The sequence below is a fragment of the Patiria miniata genome, unplaced genomic scaffold, assembly GCF_015706575.1.
Source record: "Patiria miniata isolate m_02_andy unplaced genomic scaffold, ASM1570657v1 HiC_scaffold_3, whole genome shotgun sequence".
Classification (NCBI taxonomy): Eukaryota; Metazoa; Echinodermata; class Asteroidea; order Valvatida; family Asterinidae; genus Patiria; species Patiria miniata.
This window is the reverse complement of record NW_024037069.1, coordinates 33614754-33631645: the sequence shown is the minus strand read 5'-3', so window position 1 is coordinate 33631645 and position 16892 is coordinate 33614754. Positions and strand designations below refer to the sequence as shown.

The 16892-nt window shown below is 39.3% G+C and overlaps 1 protein-coding gene across 1 annotated transcript; it reads left to right on the top strand.

Moving 5' to 3' along the window:
• Positions 1-771: 771 nt before the first annotated feature.
• On the top strand, positions 772-16656 carry LOC119736722 (angiopoietin-1 receptor-like). The gene is made up of 31 exons (XM_038210735.1): positions 772-889; positions 1888-2001; positions 2957-3046; positions 3567-3809; positions 4475-4792; positions 5506-5763; positions 6099-6233; positions 6339-6494; positions 6788-6883; positions 7828-7869; positions 8643-8948; positions 9092-9382; positions 9497-9784; positions 9929-10146; positions 10369-10438; positions 10657-10767; positions 11033-11051; positions 11083-11267; positions 11548-11650; positions 12023-12266; positions 12654-12693; positions 12911-13053; positions 13187-13436; positions 13834-13944; positions 14374-14558; positions 14765-14878; positions 15083-15153; positions 15344-15384; positions 15860-15956; positions 16174-16279; positions 16564-16656. The coding sequence occupies exons 1-31, from the start codon at positions 772-774 to the stop codon at positions 16624-16626; spliced, it is 4626 nt and encodes a 1541-aa protein (XP_038066663.1). The 3' UTR covers positions 16627-16656.
• The last annotated feature ends 236 nt before the right edge of the window (positions 16657-16892 follow it).

Below are 16892 nucleotides of genomic sequence, written 5' to 3'. Positions count from 1 at the left end.
CGTGTCATGCGCTTCTGCTTGTGACTGACAGAGCGAGTGAGTGAGTGAGTGAGTGAGTCTCGCGCGCGCGGCTGACGCACGCTTTTATACCCGCGGGCAGCGCGTGCATACAGTAGCAGCGCGGAGACCACCGACGCGGGCACCAGTACCCTAGACTGGCACTATGTCCAATGTTTCGTTACAATATATTTGTTTTATCCCAGCTTTAAGCCGAGCTCAGAATTGTTCAAATGAAAACTTTTCTTTTTTCCACAACAATAAAATCAAAGTTGTTAACGTTTCTAATTTGAAAACCGTATATAATGAACGCTTCTCTCAAAATATTATTGTTTACAATTTTTGGAATTTCGATGATCACGTCACATTTCGTTTTTTCTAATTTAAGCTATCCTTAAATTTGCCCGCATCTATAGCACCTACAGCGCGGCCACGATTCATTCAGTACAAACTAATTGAGTTTAAAAAACAAAACGAATTTGCAATACATTTCTTAAAGCTAAGGTCAGCTTGATGTTTTACAGCATATTTCCAGAGTGTGGTAAGAACGCATTCTGTGACTCCAGAAAATGAAGGATTGGTTAATAGTGTAACGTCTCTCTTGGGTGAGAGACATTATCAAATAAAGAGTCAGATACAAATATCTTACACACACGCTCGTACTTTATTCGGGAATGTTTACATCTCAGCTCAATAGAGGGCGCACTATATACAATGTTTAGTTTGGGCGTACATGATTATCTGTGTACAGCTCAGACAGAGGTCTATGTGTACATGTCAGGAACTCTGTCGGGGTCAGAGCCCAGATCCACCACACGTGCAGGCGCTTTGTATAGGTTAGAGCTCGACTCAATAATCTACTGGGGAAGAGCCCAGTGCAACGATCTACTGGGTAAGAGAGCCCAGTACAACAATGACCATAACTGCCATTTTTGCGCGCCTTATATAGACTTTTGAGTACGCGTCTTAGCCAATGGGAGCATTGGATTCTGGTAGTTATGAATAAACATACCCAAGAAATTTCATGACTATAGGTCAAAGGGTTTTGGAATTATGGCTAATTAATTATTCATATGTACGAATGGCAATTCTGCTCTGTGTACACGACATATATGGGAAAATTCAGTTTTCACGGCGCGTAGCGCCGGAAAATTTTTCGCTTCGCGGCAACCCGTGGTCCGATTTTTATGTTTTTGGTATCAAAAGATGCGCAAAGCTCGAGGCTAAAAAGTCAAACAGCTCGGGTCGCGAAAAATGTTTTGTAGAGGCTATCACGGAAAATGTTGAGGGGGGGGCGGATTCCGCCCCCCGGCCCCTTTAGGGTTAAGGGCCCCGAACAATTTTTGGATTCTAGATGCTCTGTTGGGCGATCTGAGGCAATTTCTGACCACTTTAACCAATGTTTTTTGAGGAAAAGATGGTGGTGTACTCATTGCCTGCCTGTATTGCGATGTCACATTAAAAAAAAAAAAAATTGGTTTCGTGTTTTGTTTTTTTTTTGGGGGGGGGGGGGGGCAATGGCCCCCTTTGCCCCCCCCCCCCTGGATCCGCCCTTGGTGTCTAAGACTTCGTGGTAAGCTTCGTGCTGTCTGAGGGCACACAGGATCGCTGCAAGCATTACGCTGTGCACGGAGTGGAATGGATTGCTTGGGAAATAAATAAACTACGCAATTTGCGGGAACGCAAAAATAGTTTTATGTCACACATGAATCTGAAACGGCAAAACATAATGTCACCCCAAAACAAATCTAGCCAAATACAAATTGCATTTTACATATTTCGTGTTCAATCGCCAAGATACTGTCCCAAGCTGCCTTCGTGTGGTAGGCATTCTGATATGTAAATTGAAAGTATGGACACTGTTAATAATATCGTTTAAATTTAACACAGGTCTGGCCCTCAATCTGCAGAACAAGCCGACTAGTCAGAGTACAACTACTAATCCAGCTGATTCGCTTCCAGAGAATGCAGTAGATGGCGATCGAACAACCTTTTCACACACAAGTAAAAGTTATTTTCTTTTACACAAGGGTGTCCTACTTTGTGGATAAATAAACTCGTGTAATTATTTGTGTCTATCAGGGTGGGGACGTGGCGGGGGTATGTACTCCCTCTCCGTATCCAAGCAGGGGAAGGACATCATATTATTTGTCACCGCCCCCACTTTTTCTGCCCTCCCCACTCTCAACTAAGCCTTGTAGGCCAATATTTGATTTAAACTGATTCATTTACCATTAACTGCACAGCTTAACACGATAAATTCATCCATCCAAAACGCGAAAAATATGTGGGGGATGTCCCTTCAGGTATTGATTGGGCTATTTCAAAAAGAGTTTGTAATAATTTATATCAATTCCAATAGTTGTCCCTTTTCTTGAGCAGGGATGTTGTATTTAGCTTCTAGTTAGTTTGAGCGTCATTCATCCGCTTTGCTAAGGCCACATTATCCAAACTCATACAAACGAATAGCTAATGAATTCCTTACTAAGAACGTCCCACAAAACGAATTTCATGGGTTTCACAATATCTGAACTTTGATCATTTAATAACCTTTTAAGGATCAATGATTTGTGATGTCATGTATTTTCGACTGTGATTGTGCAAGTGCAAGCCAAGATTAAAACAAGTGCATTAAAAACAAATCGATGTGGCTACAAATTTGGATGTGGTCAAAACGGGTTTATAATAGGTATCGGCAATGTAACATTTTGTTTTATTTTACTACCGAAACTGTTCAGAAATAAATGCCTGTGATTATTATTTATAACACTACAATACTGCCGTGATTTGAACCATGTCCCGACTTTTCCTCAAGCTGAACAGGTTACGTATTAATATATAAAAACAACTCGATAATCAAATTAAATTGTGTATGATAAACAATTGTTTGACGTAACAACGTTTGCACACTCTTACTCCAAACGAGGTAATGTAGATAAATGTGTTATTTATGTTATAGATAATGGCCCGGATCAGTGGTGGAGAGTAGATCTTGAGGCTATTTACTGCTTGAAGAAAATTACAATAATCAACAGAGTCGATGGCGGGGGTAAGTTTTCTATGCATGTCTTCCTAGCCGCGTTCGGCGATTATAGAAAAGAAAATTTTGCTTTTGTGAAGTTAACCTTTAGCACTATCAATCCAGTTTTCATCGCAGTGTGTATTTTGATGATAGAGTAAGGTTGGAATTTGTGTAAAACATTAAGGCGATGCATTTTTGTCATTAAATCAATTCAGCCGAGCTGACTCAGGTGGGCATTTGCACCCGAGCCTAAGTTCCATTTTCTTACGTGGGAAATCGGTTTTTCAAATATTCAATACAGTGAGCTCCCAGCTCCCCGAAGTTTATTTTTAAAATCCTCCTGTAACTTAGATTTGGTGTAGTTTCAACGAACATGTTGAAGTTTTGATAAAGAGAAATACCAATCTTAAAACATATCTAACTTTATTATAGTCATAGGTGATATGCGACTGTACTCTACTATTCGGGGTCTTTAATTACCAGGGAAGTGCAAAACCAATGGTTCAAAATAATTCCGATTACTTTACGGCGTTACAAATTACTGCAGGTTACAGATTAGCAGGTGCTGTGGTGCGGGCTGGTTTGGATCCATCAGATTTCTCGCAGAACACACAGATAGGAGATGCAGTCACAAGTTCTCAGGCAACTAACGGAGCAGTGATTGATTTCATCGCGGATCCCATCGTCTCCGCTCGATACGTCAGTGTGCAAAAAACAACTGGTATTCTGAGCCTGGCCGAAGTCATGGTGGAGGAAATCCAAGACACTGAGGAGACTTCCTCTGTTGCAGGTAAGATGGATAAAAATATGTTTGCAAGGATTCCCACTTTGTTTGCGACACAAGCAAAGACAATAGTCTTATGTTATGTTGCTTTGAACAATTTAGGATATTCACGAGGGCAATTACATCGTGGTTAACATATATATTTTCAATGTCTCCAAAATTTTGCATAATGATAATTTTGCCGGAAAAAAATAAGCTACCGCAGATTCCCAACTTCACATTTGATTCAACATTAAACATTTATTTTTTATGAATTACCAAGAGTGCCCATTAATATGTTGCAATTTTTTTTTTTTGCTTTGAAAAATTCATAATATCTGAGAAGTAATCAATTTTAATCAATGTGAAAATACAATTTGAAAAAAACTTTGTGCGAGTTCTTAAATCAGCTGGTTGCCACTTAGTGAATTGAATGAATCTGCACATGAGTGCAAAAGTTCCTATGCTGAAAATATGCATGAACGTTCTCAATTATAGAGCTACCATAAGTTGGTTTTAAAGGTCAATGACAGCTGCGGCATCACATCCCAGTCATAACATCGGAATAGCAAAACTGGTTAAAAAAGTAATAATAATTCCCAAAAACATATCTCCTAAATTAGATCACATTACAAATGGACGTCCAATATCTTGTAGATTCGTTGTTTTTTTTTCGTTTTTCTATCTAGTAGGCGGTGTAGATTTTACTCTGGTTGCTAATCCTGCTCGGCTTGGAGCCACAGGTGACAACGATGCAACTTTAGCAGCCTACAAAAGTCCAACAGACATCGCCGCTGCTGTCTCATTTGGTCGCCAATTGACGACAGGAGGGAGCAATGACAACCTTCCTGCAGGATCGTCTGGGTTTTATGATGCCAACTTGGGATGTGCAGCCAGGTTGCTTAGCTTACCACAGGGCGATGGGATTGACAGAACAGGTGTCTTCTACGGCACTGCAGCTCTAAACGGCATGGCTACCACGATACGCACAGTGATCTTACGCAAAGATGGTACACATCCCTTCTTCTTCAAAATAACAACGTATTAGAGCTAAAAAGGATAAAATCGAGCACAGAATATTTACTGAATCGGGATTGGATCGTAAATCTTCTTGAAGTCGCAGCTTCAAGACTGGTCGGGGTTCAATTTTTGCTTTGTTCAATCCAATGACTACGTTTGCAGCTAGTCATTTTCCCTTGGATGATTATTTGTTGTTGTTATGAAATAAATCGGACTTAAACATTCGTGAAGTTAGGAATATCCCATTCAAATGGTATTGCAGGAAATTACTAGTCTTGTGATTGAAGGCATGTATTGGACTCTTTTAAAAGATCTAAAATCGACAGTGAACGTATTAGGCCTATGCTCTGTATTTCAAAAAATTGACCAACATTACGCGTGCATGTGTTTCTAAAGTTTGAAGGTGTGTCGGACCTTACCGATAACCGAATCCATCCTTAATCATTCAGGGCTTTATTATGAAAAAAAAGATTACATTTCTTCAAAAGGCCTGAACAAATTAGATTCCATTGACCAGTATCTTTTATTTCGATTTTTTAGTTTGAGTTAAAAGCTTCGTTGAACCCCCTTCCGCTATCCAAACAGGCTTTCGCGCAACTATAGCAAGCTCAATAAATGTTTGGAAAATTGGTATTAGATCTGAAGCGTTTTACATTGTAGTTCATTGCCCGGCTATCATTCTGTTTTGTTTGTTCCATACCAGGTACCATTCACACACGTCCAGTTCTTCGAACACAGACAGCAAGTATTGGAGAATCGGTTACTCTGCAGATGGAGGATGTGGATTCACCGAGCACCGACTACAGATGGAAGCACAATGCAAACAGCGTGCAGGAATGGGATGGCATGCTGAGCATGACTATCGGGAATGTCAGCAAGACCAATGAGGGGATATACAGCTGCTTCATAGATGGTGAAGAAGATCAGCAACTCCATGGCTTCATGAGACTCATCGTAAGAGGTAAATTTTAACTGTTTTCTTATTTGGTTTGGGCTAAACTTTGGTCTGTTTAATCGGAGATATTTTTAAGGATCGGCACCGTATTGTAGCCCTACACTGATTTCTGTATGCAGTTGGACATTTGCGCTATTTACGAGATAGAAAAGAGAATATAACGTGAAACATTCCCAAAGTCGGCCAATTTTTCCAAATCATGCAGCATTCATTGAAAAAAAAAAAATTCATTCCCTTTTTTTTGTAATTCTTAAAGTCGTTGATAATTTAAGTCGTCGCTTTAAAAAGAATCAGATAAAGATAAAACTCTAATATGTTCTTTCATTTTTTTTGCTAATCAGAATGCGCAGCTGGTATGTGGGGCCCGTCTTCATGTCAGAACACCTGTCGTCGATGCTACAATGTAGGTATCTGTGATGACAAGACGGGAACGTGTATCTGCGCTCCAGGATTCAGTGGAGAATATTGTCAGCAAGGTAACATTATATTCTTTTAGGCATTGCAAAATTTTCTTCTTGTAAAACTTTGTATGTTGGATTAGACGTATTGTTATTCTGGTGATGTCATTCTCTTACATTTAGTTCACGGGCGTCACGTCTTTGGCCAGAATGCTAGTCATACCTGTTCTGATAGCACTGATCCACACAACGACGCTTGCCGGGGTCGTTTGTTTTGTCTTCCTGATCCTTACGGATGCTCCTGTGCTGCTGGGTATATGGGACTAGACTGTATGCAAGGTAAGGAATAATCAAAATTTGTATGAGTGTTTTCTTTTGCCATTGTGCTAGGCAATGATGTTTATATTCCGAACAAGAGTATCCAAATTTTAAACAAAATGTACGTATCTTTATTACATCAAGGGAATTGTTTTCCTGTGAGCTGATACTTTGAATACCAGAGATGTTTTTACAAACGATCGTTGTTGAGAGTTGCTAATTCCCCCATTGTACCCTATATGGGCATGCGCATTTTATGTCCCAATTTTCCAACTTTAATCAATGGAGTATTTTTTGTGTTCAACAACGTACAGAATGTACTGAAGGGAAGTATGGTGCCGACTGTAAGCAAACATGTCACTGTTCATCTGGTGATTCCTGTGAGAAGGATACGGGAGAATGTACTGGAAGTAAGAGAATGTAGATTTATATCTCAACAGCTTGTTGAGGGTTTTTCTTTTGCTATGACAAGGAGAAGGGCAATTTACACTTTTCAATTAACTCATTTTCATTTCGCAAGTAAACTAGACTATCAAATAGATTGCAAGAAGAACAATTTTTACAATGTGTATAGATACGTTTCATCCTGATAAACTGATGTCATAATCCTACTACATGTACATTCATTCATTGCGCAACCTCGTCCCCAGTGCTTACTGTATTTCCAACCGCGTTTCCAATAGTAAACCTTGGATAGGAAACTTTCTTCCTGTATCCTGATTGGATACCGCAATTGGCTAGTAATGGATTTTTATCGTGTACTTGGTGCTAAATATTCACAACGTGCAGTACGTGTTTTCGCGATCATTCGTCCACGCCCTTTCAAAAATACTAATTTCCTTTCCAATTTGCTCATATTAATATGAAATATGATACTGCATGTTGTCTTGATAAGATCGTAACAGTTTGATGTCAAAAATCGTGTTTTCGTAACTCACGCCGGGCTCGCGCTGCTACGAATTTTCTCTGTTTTTAACCCAGACACCCCATACAAAAACAAACGCTTATGTGTCACGCATATACAGGCACCAGACTGTTCCTCATTTGCATACGTGTGCAAAAATCTTGCACATGCAAATGATCCAATACCAGGGTGAGAGAGCAGGTAGTGGTGGGCGCGTACTGATCGACACCCTGGGGACGAGGTTGTTCATTGCGTTATTCATTATAGCCAAATAGCGCCCTCTCTCAGTGTTTACGTTTTGTAACTTGGCGCTTCTCATTACACGTGTCATTCGTCAGTTCTTGAATAAATGCCATGTTGAAGTCACAAAACAGAATCTCTTGAGAAAGGAACGTTTCACAACAAATTTTACTATAAGCTTATACATGGTCTTGTATCTTTTATTTCCAGATTGCGTACCACCATATTTCGGAAGTAACTGTCAGTGTTCTAGTAAGTTCAGAAAATCTATTTTATACTCTAACCACTTATATGTAATCTGAATAAATGTTATATTGTAGACAAGTGGTTAAAAAAAAAACTCACTTCCACATTTCTTTGTTTTTTTATTGTCCCAACCACGTGGTAGCCATGCCCAGGTCATCTATCACTAGATCCTAGTATGGACCATTGTACATCCACTAGAGGGGGTGTAAGTCTTTTGATCCTACTGGAGGGGTTGGAAATTGGCGGGAAAACCTAGTGTGCTTGTGCACATTTACATAGGCTTGTGTACAAATGCATTGTTCACATAGGGATTACCTCGATCACCCCTGTGGCAAAAATGGAACTGTCAAATGGCATTGAGGAGGTTAGTGTCTGGTTTTATTGACTGTTTATAGGGCCTGAGTGATACCAGGGGTTAATCTGGGTGAATGGTGGACTTTGAGGGCCGGGTAGCTCAAATTACATTGTGTCATGGATTGATTCCATGCAGCCGACTAAAATCACAGCGCCAAAAATTAGCACGCGAAGGGTTAAGAGAGTTAAAAAAAAAACCAGAAGCATATTAGTCCAATTGTTGAAATAGGCACGATTACTTTTGGAAGATGATTTTCATTATACTATAATTGAATAAACGCGAATGGCACGCCATATCCTACACTGAAGTAACTCGTCATGTAGGCCTTAATCAGCAACACTGTCTCACCTGTAATATAAACATTACCTTTGTCGGAACATTTTAACTGATCTGTGCAATTATTACACCCTTTCTTTAATTGTAGCTGACAATGGCGTTCTGGGGCTAAAAGTGCTTTCAGACGATCCTCATCAACTCCAAGTTTCCTGGCAACCAGATGCATGTGTCTCTGGCTACATACTGGAGTATGCATTGACGAACAGGGGCCAATGTGAAGAGATTGAATCTCCACAGCGGGTACCACTTCCAGGTCCAGTCGATGGTCAAACTACCAGTCATGTCATCACTGGTTTGATATCTCGTTCAACCTATATGGTTTACATTCGCCCACAGTACAGTAGTACGGAAGGACCTGATGTGTCGACATCTGAAACCACACTAAGAGATGATAGTAAGTAGATCGAACCACTTTTCCTCACATCCATAATTAAATACAGCAATTTTTCTATGTGCTCATTAGCTGTAAGCACTCAAAGATAATTTAAGACAACCTGCGATTAAACGCTCCTTGAGTTGTCTCACTTTTTTTCCCAGATCCTTCCGTTTCCCCTGTGGTGGTGACTTCTTACGATTCTGCCAGTATCACACTCAGCTGGCGTGAGGTGTATTGTGCCAACTACTCCGTCCAGTATGCACTGACAAACAAAGATGGTTGTGAAACTATCTACCCGCTAAACTTCATCCAGCACTGCCAGTGTTCTGGAACTAATTCGACGGTAATACCAAATCTCTTGGTCAATTCGATATATGAGATGCGGGTCCGCGCCTTTGTGGATGGAAGCGAGGGTATACTAGCACAAGTGAGCGTTCCAACAGGTACCAAAGGTAAGACTATTTTCTATGAGCCAAACTGTCAGTACACGGCGTACTACCTGAGGTTTGCACCATAAACAAGCAGATGTGGACCAACTTAATTCAATCTGACTGATTTTTCTTCAGAACCGTCTGCTCCACCACAGCAAGTGACCGTCACTTCAACGGCGAAACGTAGCCTGACTTTCTCCTGGAATCAGCCAGCGTGTGGAAGCCGAGGTGGCATCATCACAGGCTACACGTACACGCTGAGTGGACCAGGATCACAACTCATCTTAGATGTATCAACAGCCGAACAAGTTGAGATAGATGGCTTAATCCCCTTCACTGACTACAGTTTTCAAGTTGCCGCAAACAACAGTGTTGGGTTCGGGCCGTATAGTGGCGTCGTCGTTCAGAGAACTGATGAAGCGGGTGTGTGCTGTTTAAAACTACCATGAACTAAACCTTGATCAAAGTTCCTTGTTATTGGCTGCCTTTAGCCATCATTACTAACGCTTGCATAATGCCTTCTTAAACTTCACCCTATTTGCTTGATTTTTGGACACTATTCAACAGAGCCCACAGTTCCCTTGAATGTCGTCATTCAGAACGTTGATGACGTATCCATCACTCTCCAATGGTCAGAGCCCGACCCTCCACAAGGAATCATCTCCAATTACAACGTTAGGTACTGGAGGAGTGGACAGTCAGGAAACCCAACGGTTATCAACGACGTGGTGCAGTTGATGCATGATATAACGGGCCTTGATACGAACGTTACTTACCTCGTGCAGGTTATTTCAATATTCTTATTTATCAGACTTATAATTTCATTATCTGATTGCAAATTCATTGTATTGATAAAAGGAAACATTCAAACCAGCGTGATTCAAGTGGAAATTATTATTATTATTTCTTTTTTAATATTCACGTTTCTTTAATTCATTGACTCATCATTTCTTGTCGGTTTCTCGGTCGGTTCAAAATTGTGATGTTTATAGCTGAATCATTGACAGGTGCAAGCCGAGACGTCAGTTGGTGCAGGACCCTGGAGTGCAGAAGTAACTGCAACGACCTACGTAGGAGGTAGGTATATCAGTCATTTCGTACAATTTGGAATTACTGGATAAACAGGAAGTAATGACAAATTGGGAGACCGCCAGTTGAGCCTGCATAGCCCCGTTAATTCAGAAAAGGCCTTAGGTAATCTTTATGTTGAGAATTTGATTTTAATTAAATAGCTGATGCACATTTATGAAATTATTTCATATTTAACTGAAGGTGTGTGTGGTTTTTCTTTTCAGTACCTGGACCTATCCAGAATATTCATTGGACCGACAGGACTGATTCCACAATCACCTTAGACTGGGAGCCACTGATACAACCAAGAGGACAGATCCAAAGATACGTTGTACGTCTTTTTAACTTCTTTTAATAAATATTAATATAGTTAAATTATAATACTTTATTGACACTTCCTGGGCAAGAATGGAGCTTTGCATGAGTCGTTAGAAATTAAATCATCACCCAGGTACATTTCAGTCACCATAAGATCAGACGTGGATGAAAATCTCTTCCTTACAAAACACTTTTGTACCCCATAAGAATGACCAAACCAATCTCTGGACGAATTACGACACTCAATCTCGCTTCGAATATAAAGGAAAAAATATAATTTAGGCCACAGAAACCTGTCTAGGTTGAATAATATTTCGAAATTGATCATACAGACCTCATTCACAGGTCAAGACGAGCACTGCAGTTGACGATTACTCACGAATCGAGGTGGAGAGTCCGCCATTTGTGAAAGAAAATCTGGAACCTGGTACAAAGTATGAGTTCAGAGTGGCAGCGGAGAATCAGTTGTTCATAGGACCCGATACAGTCTTGGAAGTTTATACCAAACCACAATCAGGTAAGACAATGTAATTGCATAAGTTTATGTATGTAATGGTATTTTCAATGTCAGCATACAAAATGTTATGTAGCTAGGGTGAAAGAAATAACTGATAGAAACAGATTCAACCTCATGGCATAAACAATAAATTACTGCCGGAAATTAAAGCAAATCTTCTGTCATTTTCCGTAAGCTGTTTTAAAATTGAGGAGATCAAAATGGCGCCACCTTAATTGTCCATAAATTTGATAGTGAAAACTATCATACAATGATTACACCATTTAGCAATTACTCATAGATTTGCCTGCACCACCGCAGCCGATTTCAAACCAAGAAGACACCACAGATACTACCGTCACTATTAGTATAACTACCGCAGTATCTGGTGATGACTTCATTGAGTGAGTATCATTTTGGGATCACACATAACACCGATCGAGTCTTCAAATATTTCAAGAAAAAAAAAACATGAACCAATTCGTTTATAACTACCAACAGTTTTCACGTATTATTACTGCATTCGCGCAGGACAGTAACCGATCCTCATATGTCGTAGAGTATCTGATAAGCTCCGAATTAATAAAACTGGAATTTTACATTGATTGTACAATGTCCTGCTTCAGTTTTGACAGGAAACAGTAAAATAAGAATTCAACATTCCTGAATTTGTATGTGTTTTTCATACATTTAAGTTTCTGCTTTTTCTTTTGTTGTATGTGTAATTCCCATAACAATAACCGAGCTCTTAGCAATTGGAATTCGTTGTACTGCAGATCGTACGTCGTTCATGTCAAGAAAACCAGGTCTTCATCTGTGACCAGGAGAGATGTTCTTATTCCAAGTCATTTCGAGGATTCCCCCAATGACTACATAGCAGCAGAACTCCCTAAAGGGGGCGTGCCCGACAAATTTGTAGTGGGGGACACCAAAATGTACGGTGGTTACTATAACGCCCCGCTGCAAACGGGTGCTGTGTACAACATTCGTGTTGGGTCTGTCAGTAAGGGCAACGAATCGGTACGTGCTTTGAATAGGAAAAGTTGTACGTTATATTACAACACGAGTACTCGTACTCGAAATTACACCCTTGCCCAAAATGAAACCCTAAGCATTCATTCATTCATTATTTGTACGATTTTTTTCAAGGAATGCTTTTACCTTCTACACTGTTGGCTTAGGAGGTGATTATTAACAACGTTTGTAACGTTTGAAAATCACTTGTTTTCTTCTATTTCAATAGAAAAAATGCGCCTATCATAAAAAGTACATCAAATTAGGTTTTGCCCTTCACCGACGTATAAACACTGTGTACTCAGTATGTTAGATACGATATAAAAAGATACGTTCATGATCTCAAACAACTGCTTTGCTTTAAAATAAGGTTCTCTGTGTGTTTTTTGACAGGAGGCCTATGTTGCATTTTCGGATCCACTTACAGTCACAGGTAAGGTATAAAGCTGTGGCACCCTGAAAAAAAATGTTCAAATTGAATTAATAGTTTTCTAGCATTACATCAGTTATGAGTTTTCCAATGAGACAACGAACGAATAGAAACAGTCATCCCATGATAAGTAAGCAATTTCAACTTTTGAATTAGGATCGTCCCGCAAGTAAATGTGGTATTTCTTATAAATACATACCTCTGGTGTTCTTTTTTTAAGTACAAGAATCAAGTTCGGGACCAAATATCGCAGCTATTGTTCTCGGAGTTCTCTTTTCCGTCTTGTTTGTGATTTGCGTCGTTGCATTCATCTTGTGGAAAAAACGCATCGCAGCTCGCCCCCGGGAAACTGCTACTGAAATGGTAATTAGTCATCAGGTATCAAATTGTCTATAAGCAGTGAACTGTATATTTGATCCCTTCCTATCCCTTACAAACATTCTAGGCTTCCCCTTCACGCTATGTTTTTTTCTGAACTCAATTTATTATTTATCAGGTTCTATCTGAAAACCCAAAAACTGCAATCAACAAAAGGGAGTCACAACGTAGGCATATGGACAACACCGACCCCGTTGCATACGAAAATGTTGGGATTCTCCCAAGCTGGGCGTCTAAACTGGAAATCAAACGGGGGAATTTGATCATCGATGATGAGATTCTTGGTAAGGGTAACTTCGGCGAGGTACGGGCAGGAGGCGTGAGGATCAGAGGCCGAGTCACCAAAGCAGCCATCAAAACAATGAAAGGTAAGACAGTCTGAAATGTAATGTAAATGTTAATGTAAAAATAATTAATTTCTTACTTTTATTCATGTCATAAATTGAAATACACGTGAATTGTTTGTATTAATATGCAAATATCAATATGAAATCATTCACCAAACTGCTCCCGATTGGCTGACTGGTTTAAAACACTTTTGCGGTGTCACATGAAATTTTGACTCCTGTGAAATCTGGTCCTTTTTACGCATTGCTGTATTTTGGTGGAATCCTAAATTCCACTACACCTGTACCGCCTCATTCTGCGCCACATCTCGCACTCCGGGCACCATGCCGGTTTAAAACGAAGTTGTTTAAAATTGGCCAAGCACATATTATTTATTCCATTAAAACCTATTTTAATCAAATATGTATCTGTGCACAGGGAGTGTTTCAGAATCTACACGGGATGATTTTCTGAAGGAAATACAGACGATGGCAGCCATTGAGCCCCATCCCAATATCGTTGGTCTACTGGGTGCATGCATGCATGAAGGTACATATGAAGTCATTTACCCAAACCTGTTTTGTTTTTACTGTCCTACCATCACGTGACTGATGTGCCGTAATACCTGGGCTCGAACCCCGACAGGAACATTGTGATTGTGTTCTTGGACGAGACAATTGACCATGATTGCCTCTCTCCACCTAGGAGAATAAATAGGTACATGCGAAGGTATACAGAGCATATTGCGTTGATCTAATGACCCAATGAACAGGGATAATACCTGTAAAGCACCATATTACTTTCTAATTGCGGGCACTCATTCGTTCACAAGTGACAATGCGTATTAACAAGTGCAAAGACAACTTAAGGTAGATCTTTGCGAGGGCTTGCACAACTTGTACGCGATGGTCAACATTTGAAGTTTCATGGGAGGAAGTTTTATCAAACCAAGACAATATGTTTCCATTGTGTTGATAGCAATTCTGTACGTGGCGCTTGAGTTTCTACCTAATGGCAACCTCCGGGATTATCTGAGGAGTACTCGCCCTAAGCAGCAAGGGGCAGATGGCTCTCAAGATGATGTGTCACCGCTGACTTCTTCCAACCTGCTCAAGTTTAGTCTGGATGTGGCCAAAGGAATGGAACATCTGTCCAACACGGGGGTGAGCTACGAATTCAACGAATGATCAACACAATTTTCAAAAATGGATAAGCTATATGCGTTTTTAAATCAAAGTGCTGCAAAAATGGATCCCGTTCGTCAAATCTAGGATAGCGTGTTTTTTTTTAAATATCGTAACTGTCGATGAAAGGGACGATTTTGATATGGTCGACAATTAAAGTTCCAAGATAAATATTTTGTATTTAGATAATCCACCGTGATTTGGCAGCAAGGAACATCCTTCTCTCTGAAGATCTGACCGCCAAAGTGTCGGACTTTGGCCTTTCCAGAGGAGAAGACATCTATGTCCAGAAATCTTCGGTAATTTGTTTTACTCTATAGTCAAAGAGAATATAACACAAATAAAAGGAAGATTTTTCCTTAGGGTGTGAAATATTTTCTCATTCTTTGGTTCCTCAAAAACTAAAATGTTTTCTTTCTCAATATTGGAACTGCATCAAGTGGATTTTTGCTGCCTAAATTTGAACTCCTTTATAGTTACTTTAAAGGTCATTTTGTTTTTAGACCAGGATTCCCGTTCGCTGGTTGGCCATCGAATCATTGACGCGTCGTGTCTACAAGTCCAAGAGCGATGTGTAAGTTTAAAACTATAATTTTGTCTTGGAAAGAATACCAACAAAATGTCTTAATAAACTGCTAGAATTTGAACTCTAAGCACTTTCTGTTTCTAATAAATGGTAAGACGTAATGTTAATGAAGAGTTAAATTGATTTTTTTTAAAGTTTTGTCCGTCTTCTGTTTCTCTTCGCATTATCGACATTCCAGGTGGTCCTTTGGCATCTTACTCTGGGAGATCGTTACGTACGGTAGGTGCTTCACTTCGTATCTTTCATTTCCATCTTATGTTTTATCATTGAACTTTAATTTAACTGTCTGTTCCCATCGTATTCTGTGGAATATTGTGGCTTTTATATCAATGTCCTAGGTTACTGATACTGTTACATGCCGTGAGTATCCAATAAAGACGTGAATTAATTTTCTTTTGTTTAGTTGAAGCATTGTGTCTAAAGTCTGCATGCATCGCATTATATCATAAAAAGAAAACAATTGACAATGCCGTTTTCATGCTAGACTTTGAAAAATAGTAACGATGAAAAATAGTAACCATGACCATGATATGTTGATATATATTTTTTGTAATGGCTTAATCATTAATAGGCCATAAACCTTACTTCCACTATTTACTTTAATCTGTTGTTGGTAGGGTTGAAGGTTAATGATTATTTTGCAGGAAGTGGTATTAAACTTACTGATTTTCCTCACCACGATTCTTTGTTTTAGGATCCACTCCATACCCTGGTATTGAGAGCAAGTCACTGGCCCAAAGACTGCTGGATGGATACCGCATGCCCAAGCCGGACAACTGCGCTGATGAAATGTAAGTAAATAAAATAAGTCTTGCTCTTCTTCATCAGTATGTTTACGGATTTAACTTTATTTACTTAATCATATTTTTTTTTTAAATAAAGAGTCCCAAAAGTTCATAAGCTCGTCTTTGTATGTCTCAATTTTTTATATCCATTTTGACTTGACTACTTTTTTATTACTTGTCAAGCTGGGTCTTATAATTGTTTTCTCCTCGATATTTTACCAAGTTACGATGTGATGTTGAAGTGCTGGCAGGAGCAACCTAGCAACCGACCCAGTTTCAGAAAACTGGTCGAAATTCTGGAGGAAATCAGCAGCAAACCGGATGCAAATGTACGTATTATGTAGGGGAGCTAATGCCAACATTAATGTTAACCATTGTTTTGAAAAGGGGTTTAATTGGGTTGCAATGTTCATAAGCCTTTTTTTGTGACAAATTCGTAACGAACACTAGTTTTCAAACTCGATTTCTGTTTATATTCTCGATGCTACAAGATGTCTTTACAATAACATTTACATATTTTTAGATTGAAGTTATGTTTTTTTTTAAATTGGAAGATAATTTCCTGCTACTTTCAATGATGCACTTCGGTTCATTAACCTTGATTTATATACAGGTGTACGTGTCCGCGACTGTCTACGAGAATTTCGTCATCAAGCACGATTTTGACGATAACTAGATGACCATGATGATCGTTTTTATGTTCGAATAATGAAGTTATTCAAGTATTATGAATAAGTCGTTCAGTAGTTTTTAATTTCGAAACAAAATATGGAAGGTGTGCCCATATTAATGATTCTACGCGACACTAATAATTCATGTATGTATAAGATTTACTGAGATACCTAAACTTCCAAACTTTTCTGGTTTTATCATTTTCAATCCAAAGGTACCGAAAGCATGTGTTCCAAAACGTATATGCATTTTTAAGGATACACACAATCC